This window comes from Pseudophryne corroboree, chromosome 3 (assembly GCF_028390025.1).
Source record: "Pseudophryne corroboree isolate aPseCor3 chromosome 3, aPseCor3.hap2, whole genome shotgun sequence".
Taxonomy (NCBI): domain Eukaryota; kingdom Metazoa; phylum Chordata; class Amphibia; order Anura; family Myobatrachidae; genus Pseudophryne; species Pseudophryne corroboree.
Window position 1 is genome coordinate 368,706,844 of NC_086446.1, and position 21,665 is coordinate 368,728,508.

At 44.6% G+C, this 21,665-nt stretch overlaps 1 protein-coding gene across 15 annotated transcripts in view; it reads right to left on the bottom strand.

Moving 5' to 3' along the window:
* Window positions 1-562: 562 nt before the first annotated feature.
* SPOP (speckle type BTB/POZ protein) overlaps window positions 563-21,665 on the bottom strand; it is a 39,839-nt gene continuing 18,736 nt past the window's right edge. For all 15 annotated transcript variants that reach the window (XM_063959871.1, XM_063959869.1, XM_063959870.1 and 12 more), the window contains 4 exons: window positions 15,738-15,793; window positions 14,714-14,836; window positions 1,847-1,989; window positions 563-1,742 (listed from right to left, as the gene is read on the bottom strand). In XM_063959871.1, coding sequence (XP_063815941.1) covers window positions 1,598-1,742; window positions 1,847-1,989; window positions 14,714-14,836; window positions 15,738-15,793 — 467 coding nt within the window. In that variant the 3' untranslated portion in view covers window positions 563-1,597. The remainder of the gene's footprint in view (window positions 1,743-1,846; window positions 1,990-14,713; window positions 14,837-15,737; window positions 15,794-21,665) is intronic.

The following is a 21,665-nucleotide window of genomic DNA, read 5'->3' on the forward strand; positions in this document are numbered from 1 at the left end:
ATGGTTAAATCAAATTGACTGAGGTACTAAATAAGTAACCTCTGCTCAAGCATGGATATCCGTAAAACGTTTGGGAAGCTCTGATCTAGGCCAAACTTTTTATTCACAAGACGCCAGTACGGTGTATGCATGTGTAAATGTTAATGCTCAAGGACACAAACTACAAGGAGGAGGAACCGCTTAGCTTGAAAATATATCCTTAGAGAAATTAAGGGTCCTAAATACTCAGCGATGCTTGCAATTTTGACGATGATCGATCTGAATTGACTTGCACTGCAAAGCGACGGAGAACCAGCAATGAACGACCACGGGGCCGCGCATCTTTCATCGTTGGTGCATACACACTGAGCGATATGAACGATTTCTTGTTCATTACTGAACGAGATCGTGCATATCGGCCGCACACATCGGCAAGTGTGTAGGGCCCATTTGTCAGAGGATGGGCCTTGGGCACCAGAGTTATGCTAGCATCCCTGTAAGTAGCAAAATGACCAAATATCAGGCATAACATTCAATAGCACTCTTGTAGGACGGAATGTGTTTAAAGGATTGTGATACACAATACAAAATAGGAATTATTTATAATCTCCAAAAACAAAATAAATCTACTGGCTTTGAAGCATCAATGGTTGAGACTCACAATGACAAAGTAGCTTCTGCAAGTACAGGAGGGCAAGGACAATGTCAAAGCAAAACAGAATATTGTGAGAATATAAAATTACAAGGAAACAATGTTATATGTCAAAGAAAAAAAAAAAAAGTCCTGAAAGCTGGATGCAGCATCTGTACAGGAGAAACTGATTCATTACCGCTCACAAAGGTCAAAACAGTACCTTCTTATCTGGTAACCATCTAAATTAATTTAACCAATACCTATGTTAGCCAAAAATTAATTAACATTATACATTTTACTGGCTGCAGTCGCAGGATCCATCTGAACTAATAATCAGATTTAATTGCAATATGTCACCTCTGGGAGAGGAATGGGAACTCCAGTAGAAGTCTGCATCCAGCGGCAAAGCCACAGTTTCACACGTCAGCAATATAGAATTTGGAAACAGCCATGTTAAGTTGGTGGGAGGAATGGAGAAAATGCTCATACCAAGAAAAGGCAATAAAAACAAAATTTAAAAAAGGTTAAAAAAAAAAGGAAGAGCAATTGTAATGGAAATTATATAGAAGGGGAAACAAGGGAACACAAAATAAAAGAAATTAAAATGCATCCCAGAGATTATAAACACAAGTGTAGCCTCCACACTGTCCAGGAAAAAAAAAATGGGACCGGAGGGCAGCTGTGGAAATTTCTCAGCCCTTAAATGTCTGCACTCCAAAGTCTTTCAGGAGAACGGAAACTGCTTTCCGCCCCTATAAATTAAGATAAAGTTCCGTCAGGGAAAATGCAAGTCTATTATGCTCCCTGCTCCTCACAGGACACGGGAGACAAAAGGCTCAGTCTGGCCACGTGGCAAAGGAGTAGGTGGCAACACACACAACGTGGGGGAGGAAAGGATAGAAACCTCCGCTCTCACCCCCTCCACAACAAGCGTCTCTCATGCGATGAGGAAGAGGAGAGAGTGACTGATCTAAAGAATAACTCTTAGGATTGCTTCAGGCGCTTTCGAGGTGGACCCAAGAATGGGCACTGGGCAGAGGCCAGGGAACGGTATGCTTCTGCTACCAGGTGCGGGTGTGAGACCACCATAGATTTCCATCCCGAAGTTTCCATGACATCAGAGGCGTGGCTGGGGGAGGAGAGAGAGATCAGGGGAAATGTGTAAGAACAAATTAATTGCAAAAGGATATTCAAAAACAATGACAGTACAGCAAAATCACAAAACACACTTACTAGTTGATGAAGTCCACAGCCTGTGTTTTCAGCTGGTCAGCACTGTGTAAATCAGCCAAAATCAGAATCTCTGCAGCATTTTCCACTGACAAGTTGCTACATAAAGCTTCCTCACACATCACCTTCAGACGCTCTAGAGCATACTGTAAACACAAGCAAAATCAAAATGTTTTACAAACAATTTATAAAAAAATGCTTTGGTGATGGCTTCTCAAACTATTATCATATGCACTACCAACTGGAAATCATTCTAAAATGTAGCATAAACTTTGATGAAACCCAAAGTAGTGCAGCATCAATCACTAAAAAGTATGACAATACTTAAGGACATTTATGAAAACTGGTACAATAACCCACATCAAGCTCAAAGAGGATGCTAATTTTTAGACATCTGATTGGTCGCCAAACAAAATAACTTTCTGGCTTGGTTAAGGAGGCGCTTTTTGTCACAGAACAAGAAAACATGCCATGTGTAAAGAATCATTACACCTCAAATGAAATGTTCTTAAATACAATAGGAGCTAACAATAGTCACAAATATATAATGGAAATGTTTCAGTGTGAATTCAGAACGGTTTGTGGACACAGCAGACTTCCTGATAGGAATCTCATTAAAAGGACAATGCTGCCAAACCGTTTTAGCATTATTATGCATAAAATGATTGGCAGCAGAGAACAATAACTTCTACTCCGACATCCCAACTTCCCTTCAACCCCCACAGTGGAGCAAGCATTTGTTTAACTAGCACTACACAATAAACCAGCAATATTACGGAGGCACTTTTTTGTAGGCGGTATTCTAGAAAACGGTTTACACTACATCCTAATGTACATCGGTTTAATCCACAGAATACTAGTCTAAGTTAAAAATAAGAATTTACTTACCGATAATTCTATTTCTCGTAGTCCGTAGTGGATGCTGGGGACTCCGTCAGGACCATGGGGATTAGCGGCTCCGCAGGAGACAGGGCACAAAAGTAAAAGCTTTAGGATCAGGTGGTGTGCACTGGCTCCTCCCCCTATGACCCTCCTCCAAGCCTCAGTTAGGATACTGTGCCCGGACGAGCGTACACAATAAGGAAGGATTTTGAATCCCGGGTAAGACTCATACCAGCCACACCAATCACACTGTACAACCTGTGATCTGAACCCAGTTAACAGCATGATAACAGCGGAGCCTCTGAAAAGATGGCTCACAACAATAATAACCCGATTTTTGTAACAATAACTATGTACAAGTATTGCAGACAATCCGCACTTGGGATGGGCGCCCAGCATCCACTACGGACTACGAGAAATAGAATTATCGGTAAGTAAATTCTTATTTTCTCTGACGTCCTAAGTGGATGCTGGGGACTCCGTCAGGACCATGGGGATTATACCAAAGCTCCCAAACGGGCGGGAGAGTGCGGATGACTCTGCAGCACCGAAAGAGAGAACTCCAGGTCCTCCTCAGCCAGGGTGTGCCCCTGACCAAGTAGCAGTTCGGCAAAGTTGTAAAGCCGAGACCCCTCGGGCAGCCGCCCAAGATGAGCCCACCTTCCTTGTGGAATGGGCATTTACATATTTTGGCTGTGGCAGGCCTGCCACAGAATGTGCAAGCTGAATTGTACTACACATCCAACTAGCAATCGTCTGCTTAGAAGCAAGAGCACCCAGTTTGTTGGGTGCATACAGGATAACAGCAAGTCAGTTTTCCTGACTCCAGCCGTCCTGGAAACCTATATTTTCAGGGCCCTGACAACATCTAGCCACTTGGAGTCCTCCAAGTCCCTAGTAGCCGCAGGTACCACAATAAGCTGGTTCAAGTGAAACGCTGACACCACCTTAGGGAGAAACTGGGGACGAGTCCGCAGCTCTGCCCTGTCCGAATGGACAATCAGATATGGGCTTTTGTGAGACAAAGCCGCCAATTCTGACACTCGCCTGGCCGAGGCCAGGGCCAACATCATGGTCACTTTCCATGTGAAATATTTCAAATCCACAGATTTGAGCGGTTTAAACCAATGTGATTTGAGGAATCCCAGAACTACGTTGAGATCCCACAGTGCCACTGGAGGCACAAAAGGGGGTTGTATATGCAGTACTCCCTTGACAAACTTCTGGACTTCAGGAACTGAAGCCAATTCTTTCTGGAAGAAAATCGACAGGGCCGAAATTTGAACCTTAATGGACCCCAATTTGAGGCCCATAGACACTCCTGTTTGCAGGAAATGCAGGAATCGACCGAGTTGAAATTTCTTCGTGGGGCCTTCCTGGCCTCACACCACGCAACATATTTTTGCCACATGTGGTGCTAATGTTGTGCGGTCACCTCCTTCCTGGCTTTGACCAGGGTAGGAATGACCTCTTCCGGAATGCCTTTTTCCCTTAGGATCCGGCGTTCAACCGCCATGCCGTCAACGCAGCCGCGGTAAGTCTTGGAACAGACATGGTACTTGCTGAAGCAAGTCCCTTCTTAGCGGCAGAGGCCATGAGTCCTCTGTGAGCATCTCTTGAAGTTCCGGGTACCAAGTCCTTCTTGGCCAATCCGGAGCCACGAGTATAGTTCTTACTCCTCTACGTCTTATAATTCTCAGTACCTTAGGTATGAGAAGCAGAGGAGGGAACACATACACCGACTGGTACACCCACGGTGTTACCAGAACGTCCACAGCTATTGCCTGATGGTCTCTTGACCTGGTGCAATACCTGTCCAGTTTTTTGTTCAGGCGGGACGCCATCATGTCCACCTTTGGTCTTTCCCAACGGTTCACAATCATGTGGAAGACTTCCCGATGAAGTCCCCACTCTCCCGGGTGGAGGTCGTGCTGAGGAAGTCTGCTTCCCAGTTGTCCACTCCCGGAATGAACACTGCTGACAGTGCTAACACATGATTTTCCGCCCAGCGAAGAATCCTTGCAGTTTCTGCCATTGCCCTCCTGCTTCTTGTGCCGCCCAGTCTGTTTACGTGGGCGACTGCCGTGATGTTGTCCCACTGGATCAATACCGGCTGACCTTGAAGCAGAGGTCTTGCTAAGCTTAGAGCATTGTAAATTGCTCTTAGCTCCAGTATATTTATGTGGAGAGAAGTCTCCAGACTTGATCACACTCCCTGGAAATTTTTTCCTTGTGTGACTGCTCCCCAGCCGTTCAGGCTGGCATCCGTGGTCACCAGGACCCAGTCCTGAATGCCGAATCTGTGGCCCTTTAGTAGATGAGCACTCTGCAGCCACCACAGAAGAGACACCCTTGTCCTTGGAGACAGGGTTATCCGCTGATGCATCTGAAGATGCGATCCGGACCATTTTTCCAGCAGATCCCACTGAAAAGTTCTTGCGTGAAATCTGCCGAATGGAATCGCTTCGTAAGAAGCCACCATTTTTCCCAGGACCCTTGTGCAATGATGCACTGACACTTTTCCTGGTTTTAGGAGGTTCCTGACTAGCTCGGATAACTCCCTGGCTTTCTCCTCCGGGAGAAACACCTTTTTCTGGACTGTGTCCAGAATCATCCCTAGGAACAGCAGACGTGTCGTCGGAGACAGCTGCGATTTTGGAATATTTAGAATCCACCCGTGCTGTCGTAGAACTACTTGAGATAGTGCTACTCCGACCTCCAACTGTTCTCTGGACCTTGCCCTTATCAGGAGATCGTCCAAGTAAGGGATAATTAAGACGCCTTTTCTTTGAAGAAGAATCATCATTTCGGCCATTACCTTGGTAAAGACCCGGGGTGCCGTGGACAATCCAAACGGCAGCGTCTGAAACTGATAGTGACAGTTTTGTACCACGAACCTGAGGTACCCTTGGTGAGAAGGGCAAATTGGGACATGGAGGTAAGCATCCTTGATGTCCAGGGACACCATATAGTCCCCTTCTTCCTGGTTCGCTATCACTGCTCTGAGTGACTCCATCTTGATTTGAACCTTTGTATGTAAGTGTTCAAATATTTCAGATTTAGAATAGGTCTCACCGAGCCGTCTGGCTTCAGTACCACAATATAGTGTGGAATAATACCCCTTTCCTTGTTGTAGGAGGGGTACTTTGATTATCACCTGCTGGGAATACAGCTTGTGAATTGTTTCCAATACTGCCTCCCTGTCGGAGGGAGACGTTGGTAAAGCAGACTTCAGGAACCTGCGAGGGGGAGACGTCTCGAACTTCCAATCTGTACCCCTGGGATACTACTTGTAGGATCCAGGGGTCCACTTGCGAGTGAGCCCACTGCGCGCTGAAACTCTTGAGACGACCTCCCACCGCAGCTGAGTCCGCTTGTACGGCCCCAGCGTCATGCTGAGGACTTGGCAAAAGCGGTGGAGGGCTTCTGTTCCTGGGAATGGGCTGCCTGCTGCAGTCTTCTTCCCTTTCCTCTATCCCTGGGCAGATATGACTGGCCTTTTGCCTGCTTGCCCTTATGGGGACGAAAGGACTGAGGCTGAAAAGACGGTATCTTTTTCTGCTGAGATGTGACTTGGGGTAAAAAAGGTGGATTTTCCAGCTGTTGCCGTGGCCACCAGGTCCGATGGACCGACCCCAAATAACTCCTCCCCTTTATACGGCAATACTTCCATGTGCCGTTTGGAATCTGCATCACCTGACCACTGTCGTGTCCATAAACATCTTCTGGCAGATATGGACATCGCACTTACTCTTGATGCCAGAGTGCAAATATCCCTCTGTGCATCTCGCATATATAGAAATGCATCCTTTAAATGCTCTATAGTCAATAAAATACTGTCCCTGTCAAGGGTATCAATATTTTCAGTCAGGGAATCCGACCAAGCCACCCCAGCGCTGCACATCCAGGCTGAGGCGATCGCTGGTCGCAGTATAACACCAGTATGTGTGTATATACTTTTTAGGATATTTTCCAGCCTCCTACTAGCTGGCTCCTTGAGGGCGGCCGTATCTGGAGACGGTAACGCCACTTGTTTTGATAAGCGTGTGAGCGCCTTATCCACCCTAAGGGGTGTTTCCCAACGCGCCCTAACTTCTGGCGGGAAAGGGTATAACGCCAATAATTTTCTATCGGGGAAAACCCACGCATCATCACACACTTCATTTAATTTATCTGATTCAGGAAAAAATAAGAATTTACTTACCGATAATTCTATTTCTCGTAGTCCGTAGTGGATGCTGGGGACTCCGTCAGGACCATGGGGTTTAGCGGCTCCGCAGGAGACAGGGCACAATAATAAAAGCTTTAGGATCAGGTGGTGTGCACTGGCTCCTCCCCCTATGACCCTCCTCCAAGCCTCAGTTAGGATACTGTGCCCGGACGAGCGTGCATAATAAGGAAGGATATTGAATCCCGGGTAAGACTCATACCAGCCACACCAATCACACCGTACAACCTGTGATCTGAACCCAGTTAACAGTATGATAACAACGAAGGAGCCTCTGAAAAGATGGCTCACAACAAGAATAACCCGATTTTTGTAACAATAACTATGTACAAGTATTGCAGACAATCCGCACTTGGGATGGGCGCCCAGCATCCACTACGGACTACGAGAAATAGAATTATCGGTAAGTAAATTCTTATTTTCTCTAACGTCCTAAGTGGATGCTGGGGACTCCGTCAGGACCATGGGGATTATACCAAAGCTCCCAAACGGGCGGGAGAGTGCGGATGACTCTGCAGCACCGAATGAGAGAACTCCAGGTCCTCCTCAGTCAGGGTGTGCCCCTGACCAAGTAGCAGCTCGGCAAAGTTGTAAAGCCGAGACCCCTCGGGCAGCCGCCCAAGATGAGCCCACTTCCTTGTGGAATGGGCTTTTACTGATTTTGGCTGTGGCAAGCCTGCCACAGAATGTACTACAAATCCAGCGAGCAATCGTCTGCTTAGAAGCAGGAACACCCATCTTGTTGGGTGCATACAGGCTAAACAGCGAGTCAGATTTTCTGATTCCAGTCATCCTGGAAACATATATTTTCAGGGCCCTGACAACGTCAAGTAACTTGGAGTCCTCCAAGTCCCTAGTAGCCGCAGGTACCACAATAGGTTGGTTCATGTGAAAAACAGAAAACACCTTAAGGAGAAATTGAGGACGAGTCCTCAATTCTGCCCTGTCAGAATGAAAAATTAAGTAAGGACTTTTATATGATAAAGCCGCCCATTCTGACACACGCCTGGCTGAAGCCAGGGCTAATAGAATCTTCACCTTTCATGTGAAATATTTTAATTCCACAGTGGTGAGTGGATCACCAATGTGACTTTAGGAAACTCAAAACAACATTGAGATCCCAAGGTGCCACTGGGGGCACAAAAGGAGGCTGTATATGCAGTACCCCTTTTACAAACGTCTGAACTTCAGGCACTGAAGCCAGTTCTTTCTGGAAGAAATTTGACAGGGTCGAAATTTGAACCTTAATGGACCCTAATTTTAGGCCCATAGACAGTCCTGTTTTCAGGAAATGTAGGAAACGACCCAGTTGGAATTCCTCTGTAGGGACCTTCTTGGCCTCACACCACGCAACATATTTTCGCCAAATGCGGTGAAAATGTTTTGCGGTTACATCCTTCCTGGCTTCGACCAGGGTAGGGATGACTTCATCTGGAATGCCCTTTCAGGATCCGGCGTTCAACTGCCATGCCGTCAAACGCAGCCGCGGTAAGTCTTGGAACAGACAAGGCCCCTGCTGGAGCAGGTCCTTTCTTAAAGGTAGAGGCCACGGTTCTTCCGTGAGCATCTCTTGAAGTTCCGGGTACCAAGTCCTTCTTGACCCATCCGGAACCACGAGTATCGTTCTTACTCATCTCCTTCTTATGATTCTCAGTACTTTTGGTATGAGATGCATATGAGGGAACACATACCCTGACTGGTACACCCACAGTGTTACCAGAGCGTCCACCGCTATTGCCTGAGGGTCCCTTGACCTGGCGCAATATTTGTCTAGTTTTTTGTTCAGGCGGGACGCCATCATGTCCACCTTTGGTTTTTCCCAACGGTTTACAATCATGTGGAAGACTTCCCGCTGAAGTCCCCACTCTCCCGGGTGGAGGTTATGCCTGCTGAGGAAGTTTGCTTCCCAGTTTTCCATTCCCGGAATTAACACTGCTGAGAGTGTTATCACATGATTTTTCGCCCAGCGAAGAATCCTTGCAGTTTCTGCCATTTCCCTCCTGCTTCATGTGCCGCCCTGTCTGTTTACGTGGGCGACTGCCGTGATGTTGTCCCACTGGATCAATACCGGCTGACCTTGAAGCAGAGGTCTTGCTAAGCTTAGAGCCTTGTAAATTGCCCTTAGCTCCAGTATATTTATGTGGAGAGAAGTCTCCAGACTTGATCACACTCCCTGGAAATTTTTTCCTTGTGTGACTGCTCCCCAGCCACTCAGGCTGGCATCCGTGGTCACCAGGACCCAGTCCTGAATGTCGAATCTGCGGCCCTTTCATAGATGAGCACTCTGCAGCCACCGCAGAAGAAAACACCCTTGTCCTTGGAGACAGGGTTGTCCGCTGATGCATCTGAAAATGCGATCCGGACCATTTTCCCAGCAGATTCCACTGAAAGGTTCTTGCGTGAAATCTACCGAATGGGATCGCTTTGTAAGAAACCACCATTTTTCACAGGACCCTTGTGCAATGATGCACTGATACTTTTCCTGGTTTTAGGAGGTTCCTGACTAGCTCGGATAACTCCCTGGTCTTCTTCTCCGGGAGAAAACATCCTTTTCTGGACTGTGTCCAGAATCATTCCTAGGAACATTAGACGTGTCGTCGGAAAAAGCTGCGATTTTGGAATATTTAGAATCCAATCGTGCTGTCGTAGAACTACTTGAGATAGTGCTACTCCGACCGCCAACTGTTCTCTGGACCTTGCCCTTATCAGGAAAGCGTCCATATTTCTTTTAGGAAGAATCATCATTTCGGCCATTACCATGGTAAAGACCCGGGGTGCCGTGGACAATCCAAACGGCAGCGTCTGAACTGATAGTGACAGTTCTGTACCACGAACCTGAGATACCCTTGGTGAGAAGGGCAAAATTTGGACATGTAGGTAAGCGTCCCTGATATCCAGTGACACCATATCGTCCTGGTTCGCTATCACTGCTCTGAGTGACTCCATCTTGATTTGAACCCTTGTATGTAATTGTTCAAATCTTTTAGATCTCACCGAGCCGTTTGGCTTCAGTACCACAATATAGTGTGGAATAATACCCCTTCCCTTGTTGTAGGAGGGGTACTTTGATTATCACCTGCTGGGAATACAGCCTGTGAATTTTTTTCCAATACTGCCTCCCTGTCGGAGGGAGACGTTGGTAAAGCAGACTTCAGGAACTTGTGAGGGGAAGACGTCTCGAATTTCCAATGTACACCTGGGATACTACGTGTAGGATCCAGGAGTCCACTTGCGAGTGAGCCCACTGCGTGCTGAAACTCTTGAGATGACCCCCCACCGCACCTGAGTCCGCTTGTATGGCCCCAGCGTCATGCTGCGGACTTGGCAGAAGCTGTGGAGGACTTCTGTTCCTGGGAATGAGCTGCCTGCTGCAGTCTTCTTCCCTTTCCTCTAACCCTGGGCAGATATGACTGGCCTTTTGCCAGCCTGCCTTTATGGGTACGAAAGGACTGAGACTGAAAAGACTGTGTCCTTTTCTGCTGAGATGTGACTTGGGGTAACAAAAGTGGATTTTCCAGCTGTTGCCATGGCCACCAGGTCCGATGGACCGCCCCTTTATACGGCAATACTTCCATGTGCCGTCTGGAATCTGCATCACCTGACCACTGTCGTGTCTATAAACATCGTCTGGCAGATATGGACATCACATCTACTCTTGATGCCAGAATGCAAATATCCCTCTGCGCATCTCGCATATATAGAAATGCATCCTTAAAATGCTCTATAGTCAATAAAATATTGTTCCTGTCAAGGGTATCAATATTTTCAGTCAGGAAATCCGACCAAGCCCCCCCAGCGCTGCACATCCAGGCTGAGGCGATTGCTGGTCGTAGTATAACACCAGTATGTGTGTATATACTTTTTAGGATATTTTTCAGCTTCCTATCAGCTGGCTCTTTGAGGGCGGCCGTATCTGGAGACGGTAACGCCACTTGTTTTTATAAGCGTGTGAGCGCCTTATCCACCCTAAGGTGTGTTTCCCAACTCGCCCTCACTTCTGGCGGGAAAGGGTATACCTCCAATAATTTTCTATCGGAGGAAACCCACGTATCATCACACACTTTAATTTATCTGATTCAGGAAAAACTACAAGTAGATTATTCCCACCCTACATAATACCCTTATTTGTGGTACTTGTAGTATCAGAAATATGTAACACCTCCTTCATTGCCCTTAACGTGTGGCCCTAAAGGAAAATACGTTTATTTCTTCACCGTCGACACTGAAGTCAGTGTCCGTGTCTGTGTCTGTGTCGACCAACTGAGGTAAATGGGCGTTTTTACAAGCCCCTGACGGTGTCTGAGACGCCTGGACAGGTACTAATTTGTTTGCCGGCCGTCTCATGTCGTCAACCGACCTTGCATCGTGTTGACATTATCACGTAATTCCTAAATAAGCCATCCATTCCGGTGTCGACTCCCTAGAGAGTGACATCACCAATACAGGCAATTTGCTCCGCCTCCTCACCAACATCGTCCTCCTACATGTCGACACACACGTACCGACACACAGCACACACACAGGGAATGCTCTGATAGAGGACAGGACCCCACTAGCCCTTTGGGGAGACAGAGGGAGAGTTTGCCAGCACACACCAAAAACGCTATAATTATACAGGGACAACCCCTTATACAAGTGTTTTCCCTTATAGCATTTTCACATATGTAATCATATCGCCAAATAAGTGCCCCCCCTCTCTGTTTTAACCCTGTTTCTGTAGTGCAGTGCAGGGGAGAGCCTGGGAGCCTTCCTCACAGCAGAGCTGAGCAGGAAAATGGCGCCGTGTGCTGAGGAGAATAGGCCCCGCCCCCTAAAACGGCGGGCTCTTCTCCCGGAGTTTGTGAGATCTGGCAGGGGTTAAATACATCCATATAGCCTCAAGGGCTATATGTGATGTATTTTAGCCATAAAAAAGGTATAATACATTGCTGCCCAGGTCGCCCCCCCCCCAGCGCCCTGCACCCTCAGTGACCGCTGGTATGAAGTGTGCTGACAACAATGGCGCACAGCTGCAGTGCTGTGCGCTACCTTATGAAGACTGGAAGTCTTCTGCCGCCTGTTTCTGGACCTCTGGACCTCTTCAACTTCGGCATCTGCAAGGGGGGTCGGCGGCACGGCTCCGGGACGAACCCCAGGGTGAGACCTGTGTTCCGACTCCCTCTGGAGCTAATGGTGTCCAGTAGCCTAAGAAGCCAATCCATCCTGCACGCAGGTGAGTTCACTTCTTCTCCCCTAAGTCCCTCGTAGCAGTGAGCCTGTTGCCAGCAGGACTCACTGAAAATAAAAAAACCTAACAAAACTTTTACTCTAAGCAGCTCTTTAGGAGAGCCACCTAGATTGCACCCTTCTCGGCTGGGCACAAAAATCTAACTGAGGCTTGGAGGAGGGTCATAGGGGGAGGAGCCAGTGCACACCACCTGATCCTAAAGCTTTTACTTTTGTGCCCTGTCTCCTGCGGAGCCGCTAATCCCCATGGTCCTGACGGAGTCCCCAGCATCCACTTAGGACGTCAGAGAAATACATAATAACACTTTCGCACCAAAATCCCATGTCTGATCGGGGTTAATGAACACTGTATCAACCAGCTGCTCAAACCCCTTTCACACCGCACGCTGAACCCAGGTTATACCAGAGTCATCGCCTTTCACACTGCGCCCGTGTCTGCCCTGCAAAACTGTGCGAGTCATTAAAAGTAGCCATTACAGACACATAAAGACTCATGAAAAGTGTGCCCCAATAAGCACCTTATAAAGCATAACTCGAGAATAACCCTGGCAATTATCAGGGTCGTGGGTATGGACACCTAACCCGGGTCCACCCTTTCACACCTATACATGGGCCAAATGCTCGTGGGGAAAGGAGTGTAAGTAATAGTTAACCAGATTAATAATCAGTATACTAATAGGTACTGCAAAGTGGATTATAGGGACCTTAAGTGACACTGAACCATGTTTTGTGTTTGGTTCCTAAAATAAGAGATCTGCCTAACACGCATGAATATACATGTATGACTACTGGTTTTCTATGGAAATGGTTGCTGTTGCAAGGCATTCAGTTAATGCGCACAAGAAAAAGGTTTGTCTAGTTCAATTTAATCACTGCCTCTTAGAATATATCTGCTTTATAGCACCTACACCATGTCCCTGCGGCTTTCTTAAGGCTCCTGGAGATCTTTTCCTCATACCGCTGTAATTACTACAACTTTGTTGCATTATTGACACTGCTGACAAACCTGTTTGTTACTGAAATAAATTCCTTTTCTACGATCCTTCCTTATTTATAATGCTGTGGCCTAATATCTCTCACTTTATTACTCTGTGCCATAGAATCAATCAGCTAGACACTAAGTAAGAAATACATGCCAATATTTTGATGCATGTAGACCACTTAACTACTGTACATTATTTTCACTTGTCTACTGTATTCCATCAACTAGGGATACTTACAGCGTGCGACAGTCGGTGCTAAGAATAGTCATTGAGCAGATGCCTTGATCTTTTTGCCATTAATGTATCAATTAAGAGTGAATACATAAATTACCTGCCAAACTGATAAATACCAATGTACTTTGGGGTGAGTGTAAAAAAGCCTGATAAATTATCTGACCTGCGCCATCACTACTTAAGAGAGCACAGACATAATAAATGAGAAGCAAACAAAGTTGCGTGACATAGGACTTGTGCCTGAAATGCACAATTGGCAGGCCTGTTAAGAACGGTTTCTTTTTTAGAACCAACCTCTCCAACAATGGAAACAACCACTGCTGCTGCACAGTTTGTTCCCAGATCTGCAGAGGCAGCTAGGTAGGGACAGCTCTTCTAAGCTGTCAGATGACAAGTAATAATGTGCTTCAGACCTTTCAGCAGGCAATTTCAGGAAACAATAAGATTTTTAATATCAGAATTTGCAGTAAGAAGCATTATATTAGCTAGGGTACTGATTTATTATGGTTGCCATTTAAAACATAGTATAAGACATAAGCAGTTGTAACCAATAGCAACAAGTCATATAAGATTAGATTTCATTAGTATGGACTGCTAAAAGTTGCTACAGTTTACACCACATTATTAAATAGGCCTCTAGGGGGGACATGTACTAAGTAGTGATAAAAGTGGAGAAGTGAGCCAGTGGAGAAGTTGCCCATGGCAACCAATCATCATTGACGTAACATTTATAATTTGCATACTATAAAAGTATACAGAGCAGCTGATTGGTTGCCAAGGGCAACTTCTCCACTGGCTCACTTCTCCACTTTTATCACTGCTTAGCACATGAAACCCAAGGTCTCTTATTTCCCGGTCATACCTTTATTAACCCCTTCAGTGTCGATTTTCAATTTAAAACACAGCCTGGGAGGGGGTGTTTTTAAATTGAAGTGGGAGCGGGTGGGGGGGGGGGGGGAGTGATGGGGCAGTGCTAGGGGATCGCCAGCCCCAGTGCTGATTCCCGGCCGCCTTCCGGAGCTCGGGAAACAGCATAAGCCATTTTACAGCTAAGCCCGCCCCCCAGACAATAGGAGTCCGGGGGGCTGGCTAAACTCCATAATGGAGTATGCCGAATCCTGGGCGCCGTGCACGCTGCACAGCTGTCCCCGGGGAATCAGTCAGTAGTATACCCGGAAATCTTCCGGGGTTGTCAGTGCTGGCTACCCCAGAAGATTTCCGGGCATACCACTGAAGGGGTTAAGAAATACCCATACTGATATTGATTCGTAACATTTTAATAGTGTACATCTTCTTTTGTTGAATAACATATGGTACCTTGTCCGCAGCAGCAAGAAGATCATCAGCCATCTTGTCAAGGTTGGATGCCTTCCCAGTGTATATAAAACACATCATTTCCTTGAAGACATCCGGTTCCACATCTTTTATCTCCACGCGATTCTAGAATGAATAACTCATAGTAACAATCCTGAACCATATATTGTTAACATTAAGTCTACACAGCGAATGCATACTAGATTTCAAATCAACTGAATGAGAACCACCAGGGTATTATCTTTCCTGTGCCTCCATTTGTGCCAAGCAATGGAGCTGCTGAATCCTTAGTGTGCTTTCTGCTGACGTGGCAGTCGAAACAGAATGGTGCAACACTACTGATCATAGGAGGCTGATGCAGAGTGAGCACTAAGCTGATTAGTGTGGCATATTTATCCACTGTACATGCCCATACCTCAAATAAACTCAAATGCAGAGTGGAATGCATTCTGGACAAACAAGCCTTACAGATCAGAGACTGAAGAGGGGCGCGAAAGAGCTTTCTCACGAAGGGCAAAGTTCATTAAGGATGTGTTCACGCAAGGTAGACAGATTAAGTCTAGCAATTACAAATGTAGCCAGACTCGTTACCACAATGCGTGCTCACAAGCACACGCACCACGCCAGCAACTTAGTGCACCTGGCTGCCACTATACGCACCGCGATCGCATAACACAATATGCAATGCCTATGGGTTACAGGTGTGGATATACGCATGTGCAACCTGTGTGTTCACTTGGCATATATGTCGCCCATGCAGAGCCAGACACATATCAAGATGCGTACAGTTTAGCATAAGTGCATAAATATACAATCTGGCACACATGTGTATTATATTTGTCACACCCTGATGAAAAGGCCGCAGGGCCTTGAAATTTAGGCATATGAAGCATTAAAACACATTTTCTCTAAAACAAGACCGTTGGAAATGCCGCATTGTCTATCCTGTATAAATAAATGTATGTATGTATGTATGTATGTATGTATGTATATACACACACAACAATATTTAAATATAATTTTGTACCTTCTTACTCTCTTCCATTTCATGCTCAAACATTGCACTGAACACTGGAGATCGTGCTGGGGAAGGAGAAAAAAAAAAAAGCACAACATGATCTGATACTTATCATAATCCATTACACATTCATTTCACTGACTAAGCTAATTAACATAGGTGCATTTCTACTTGGCCAACCATGTCTGTGTATATCTATATTAAGAAAACAGAAGGCTGATGCTTTGCCCGAAGCCAAATTGATGATTCTTATTAGTTGTCTGTGTGAAGCCAGACTGAAGATTTTCATTGGCTGTGATCCAAGGCAGCTGAATTATTGGTTCTCTCATTTGGAATCCACGACCATAATCAGATAACTGGCTACTTTCTTTCCTCCACACCTACTTCATAAATGCAGCTGTACACTTTTTTAGTTTGCTTTCTACACCATAAAATAAAATAAAAACAAAAAAATCTGTTTTAAAGAAGAATTTACCATATTTTGTTTAAAAGATATTTTGCACAGATCTTTATTATTCAAAACTGCTGTCAACCATGCGCTACTATGTAGCAGTGTCCTGGATGGACACACCCAGTAAAATGTTTATGCTTGATCTCAGACAGTGTTATATTCTGGACAATGATATGCTTGCCACAGTTTTATATAATCCCTATGTGCAAGCTATCTGCAAACTAGTCTGTCACTTGGCCCAAGCTCCCCTTAAGGCCCATACACACTAGGCAATATAGTAAACGATATCACTCCTTTTTATGCTCCTGAGTGTTATTGCTTACTATATCGCCCAGTGTGTATGCCGCGGATGACCGCCAATGCGCAGTTGCAGGGGTCATTAATGCCCCCCTTCATCGGCTGTGTGTGCAGCTCAATCTGATAATATCGTCAGATTCTCCATGTTCGGGCCAGCTGCAGAATGACATCACTGCGCGATATTGCTAGCGATATTGCACAGTGTGTATGCCCAAGTCTGGCAGCCCGGAGTGACATTGCCTAGTGTGTATGCACGTTTACTACAAATCATAACCCAATGCAGGTGATGTCAAACAAACAATCTCCCTAACATATTGTATGAGAATTCTCACACAAATAAAAAAAATAAAAAAAAAGACAAGACTGACGAGAACAGTGCGGAACAAGTTAATGGGATAAATAAAAACACTATGCTAAATGTTAAGCTTTGCAAACTTAATTTTCTGTAATTAACAGCTGTAATCCGACTGTTCGCACACAATCACAGCTGCTGTCAGCTATGGCACAGCAGCCATTGCTAAGCTAACTAGCAGTGCCAATAATTATGCTGTTTGTGGCTTATACCAGCTTATAAAGGGAACGTTTGGTAGGGGTGTGGAGCATGTAGAAAAACAAGATAGTTTATTATTCAGGCTGTACATTCCAGCTGCTGTTGAACTACACATCCCAGTATGCCATGCAATAGAAATCAGAGCATGCCCTGTAAATTTTTTAGAATGGCCAAATAGCTAAATTGTGGCAGAGCATGCTGGGATAGTTCAACAGTAACTGGAGGACCGCTTATTGCTCACCCCTGTTCTAGGCACACTGGCCCTAATTGCAAAAGCAAAATCTTCCTCTAATGGGCAAAACCATGGGGGTAATTCTGAGTTGATCGCAGCAGGAATTTTGTTAGCAATTGGGCAAAACCATGTGCACTGCAGGGGAGGCAGATATAACATGTGCAGAGAGAGATAGATTTGGGTGGGGTGTGTTCAATCTGCAATCTAAATTGCATCGTAAAAATAAAGCAGCCAGTATTTACCCTGCACAGAAACAAAATAACCCACCCAAATCTAACTCTCTCTGCACATGTTATATCTGCCAACCCTGCAGTGCACATGGTTTTGCCCAATTGCTAACAAAATTCCTGCTGCGATCAACTCAGAATTACCCCCCATGTGCACTGCAGGGGGAGGCAGATGTAACATGTGCAGAGAGTTAGATTTGGGTGGGTTATTTTGTTTCTGTGCAGGGTAAATACTGTCTGCTTTATTTATACACTGCAATTTAGATTTCAGTTTGAACACACCCCATCCAAATCTAACTCTCTCTGCACATGTTATATCTGCCCCACCTGCTCTGCACATGGTTTTGCCCATTAGAGGAAAATGTTGTTTTGCAATCAACCTTCAATTAGGCCGACTGTCTAAATCCACCCATAAGTCGATTTTTTTTCTTTTATTATGTACATAAATGGGAAAGACAGTTAATGTCTGCCATCACCAAGATGATGATAAAATGCATTTAATGCATCAACCCCTCAACCAGTCTGCATTGTCCGCACTTTCAAGAAATGTAAATTAGTGATGTCTGACGAAAAGCAAAAAACAAAAGAAGCAAACAAACTGTGCAGAGCAAAGTCACATTGCTTCCAATCCCTATCTTCTTATTTAGACTGATAAGATGCACAAGTTGGGATAAAGTGTACTTTCCTCCCCCATTAGGAAGTCATACATCATAAAGAATATAGTGACTGGACATTTTGAAAACTGGTTTTGCATGTATCTCTATGCCAAGTAAAACAAAGTAATAGGTCTTAAACGGTCTTCATTTCAATGCTATTGCTTTGCACGTTTTTTCTGCTTATTTATGGACAAGATTTTACGTTGCCTCAACAAATCAAGAAAAAAATAGGCCCAGATTTATCAAGCCTTGGAGAGTGATAAATTGCACGGTGATAAACTACCAACCAATCAGCTCCTGTCATTTTTCAAACACAGCCTGTAACATGACAGTTAGGAGCTGATTGGTTGGTACTTTATCAATGTGCACTTGATCACTCTCCAAGGTTTGATAAAACTGGGCCCCAGTGATACATGCATCACTCCCAGGATGCTCTCTAGCTATTAGGGCAAATGCAGATTTAAAATGAATGTTTAAGGTAACACAAAATAGCTGGTTTCATTTATTTATGGTAGTTAGAGATCGGAGTGCCCTGGCCATCCGCAAATATATATGGCCTGTCCTAAGCTGCTAAAAGGACGCAATACAAAATATCATAGCGATGAACAGGAAACGGATTCTGAGGTTTTACTTCAAAGTAAAATTACTTTGTCTCACATTTTACTTGTGCATCATCTGTCAGAGGTGCCAACTTAGAATTGGTAACAAGTGGGTAGCCTACTAATATTAATAGCCAGACAGAGTGTGGGTTCATACAATAATGCACAGTTCTTCTGGTATGGATTATGGGCCTGATTCAGAGGCGGACACTGTGGCGGTTTATGTAGTTGAGCAATCTTTTGCTACTGCGCACACACAAAAACTCCAGAAACCCCCCCACAGTGCATGCATTCCCATGACTGTATGCAGAGACCGCTGTTATGTACGGAGTAGCGTGCAACAGAAAAGGCAGCACACAACCATGGGCATTTCTGGTTGGTGACCTGAAGCGTTCGTAATAAAAGTCAGTTTCATGTGTGTGTTGCGGAAAAGTCACGGCCATGTCAGTGAACGCGGCTGTGTTCCCAAGTGTAGATTTACAGCACAGAGGCCATGTTTAGAGGAATTTCAGGAGGAAACACTGAGCAGGTCATAGGCTGTTGCATGTGTCATGCCACGTAATAGTGAAGAATTCTGGACACAGACACAGTTGCACTGTCCACGGATACTGTAAGAGGGCATCTCATTGCTTGTACTTTCCGCCGCATGCTGGTGCACAAGGGGAAGGCTGAAAATAGCATGTGTGTATTAGAGCTCAAGAGGTTCCTACTAGTCGCTACTGTGGGCAAAGTAGTGTCCACCTCTGAATCAGACCCCAAGGGTGGATTCTTTCTGGAAGACAAATCTCAAGCTGGCTAACGGACGTTGAGGAGACCGTACGAGGCATCTAGAGTGTGAAGCATATAGGGGTCTATTCAAAAAGCAGTGAAAAAGGGTGTAGAAGTGAGCCAGTGGAGAAGTTGGTCATGGCAACCAATCAGCTGCTCCATACAATTGTATAGTATACAAATGATAAATGTTACTTCAATACTGATTGGTTGCCACGGGAAACTTCTCCACACTTGTCACTGCTTAATGAATAGACCCATCAGTAGCATATACCATAGAAGGTGTGAAAAGGCATGACATGTAAACGCTCTGAATCTTCTTATATTGTATATAGGACACTTTAGTCACAACAACTTTACATAACTAAATGGGTTGAAAATTACAAAGTCTACAAGACCTTTACTAATTCTAATTGTGTTTATTTGACCTTTCCCTTTTAATCACAATGTATTTTCTTCTTTTCCACTTTTGCAAATCTATTAGCCGTGGGCCCTTTTCTCACACACACACACACACACACACACACACACACACACACACACAATATCCTTCCTGTGTCAAAATCTACCACTTTTCAGTGTAGGCTTATAATTAATTACTTGCAACAAACAATGGGAGACATTGGTATATTTTATATTGTCATTTAAAAGATGCACAAAGCACAATACCCTAAGTACCTCTGACACTGCCACCAGTGAATCTAGCACTCTACAAACTCATGGAATAATTTAGCGCTGTGTAGATTTACATTAAAGGATATCAGCTGTCAGCCAATCAAACTGAAGAAGCTGAGATTCTAGGAAAGCATTGTGGATGCCATAACACTTCTACTTTATGCAGACTAATTGGGCACAAACATGACTTTAACCCATAATGTACTAGCTGCAAACTGGATGGCAAAATGGTGGTTGTAAACACTACTGGCAATAAAGGATTGTTGTGACCAACAATCCTGATTAATATCCGGCGGGGAGGCAGCTTGAACATGTGACTACTAAAGCAGAATGCTAAGCAGCCATTTTTAAAGACCAGTACCTCAGATACGAATATGAATATACTAGGCTTGAGCAACGTTGTATCAAGTTGCCAGTTATAGCCAGTGATTTGTCATGCCAAATGAGATCATTGGAAAATTACAGATGTAGCAATGCGGCAGGCTGCATGTCATGCCAGGCTGCGAATATAACTCCTTTAGAAGATCGATGGAGCAATGGCCAGCTGCGAATAGCCGCAGCCTGGCAGTAAGATGAGCATGGTTAATGCAATATTTCCAGAACAAAAGAGGATTCAGTTGCATTTTTGTTCAAAATAAAAACACATACTCAATAGTCACTAGACGTCTGTTTTAGTAATAGTTACTTTTCACAAGTTATTTGCCAGGAGCATGTTTCAGCTTCAAGTCCATTACACAATGAAATGAGAATTACTAAAGTCATTGTTTTTTCAGTCTTCATTTTCTTTCTTAAAATGAAGTATTTATAACAGACAGAATTATATATTTTTTTTATGTTGCCGTAGAATAAGACATCGGATAGAAATGTACCCAAACTGAAGCTCTGCACTAGATAAAAAGTAAATGAAAAAGGAGTGATACCTTAAAGAAATACAAATCGTACAAAACAAATACAATACAGGAGGAAAGACAAACAAAAAGCAATGCAGAAGAGCAACGAACAAACAAACAAAGGTGGAAAATGGCTTTAAAAATAAACAAAAAGTAAAACCTTCTCCATCTTTCTCTTAAGGGGCCCATACATCACCAATCAATTGGGAAAATCTGATGATTTTACAGAGGATTGAGTCAATAAGTCTGCAATGTATGGAGTTCACAGATCGCATATATTGCCCATCAACTAACTGGGATTGTTAATTCAGATTTTTACCATGTTTCATTTTTACAGATCAATTGCGACTGTAGAATGTTAGTGTATGGGTAACAATCGGCAGATCTGCGAACCATTTCTAGTAAACGAATGAGTCTTTCAAGACTGGCAGATCTGTTTAACCGAAAATGATCTGCAAATCATTGAAAAATATCTGTAAAGCTGGGGCAAAGTTAGATGGATTGGGGAAAAAATATATCTTGGGGGGGGGGGGGGGGGGGAATCACAGGATCTGTGAAACAATACATTGTGATTGCTGATGTATTCACCCCT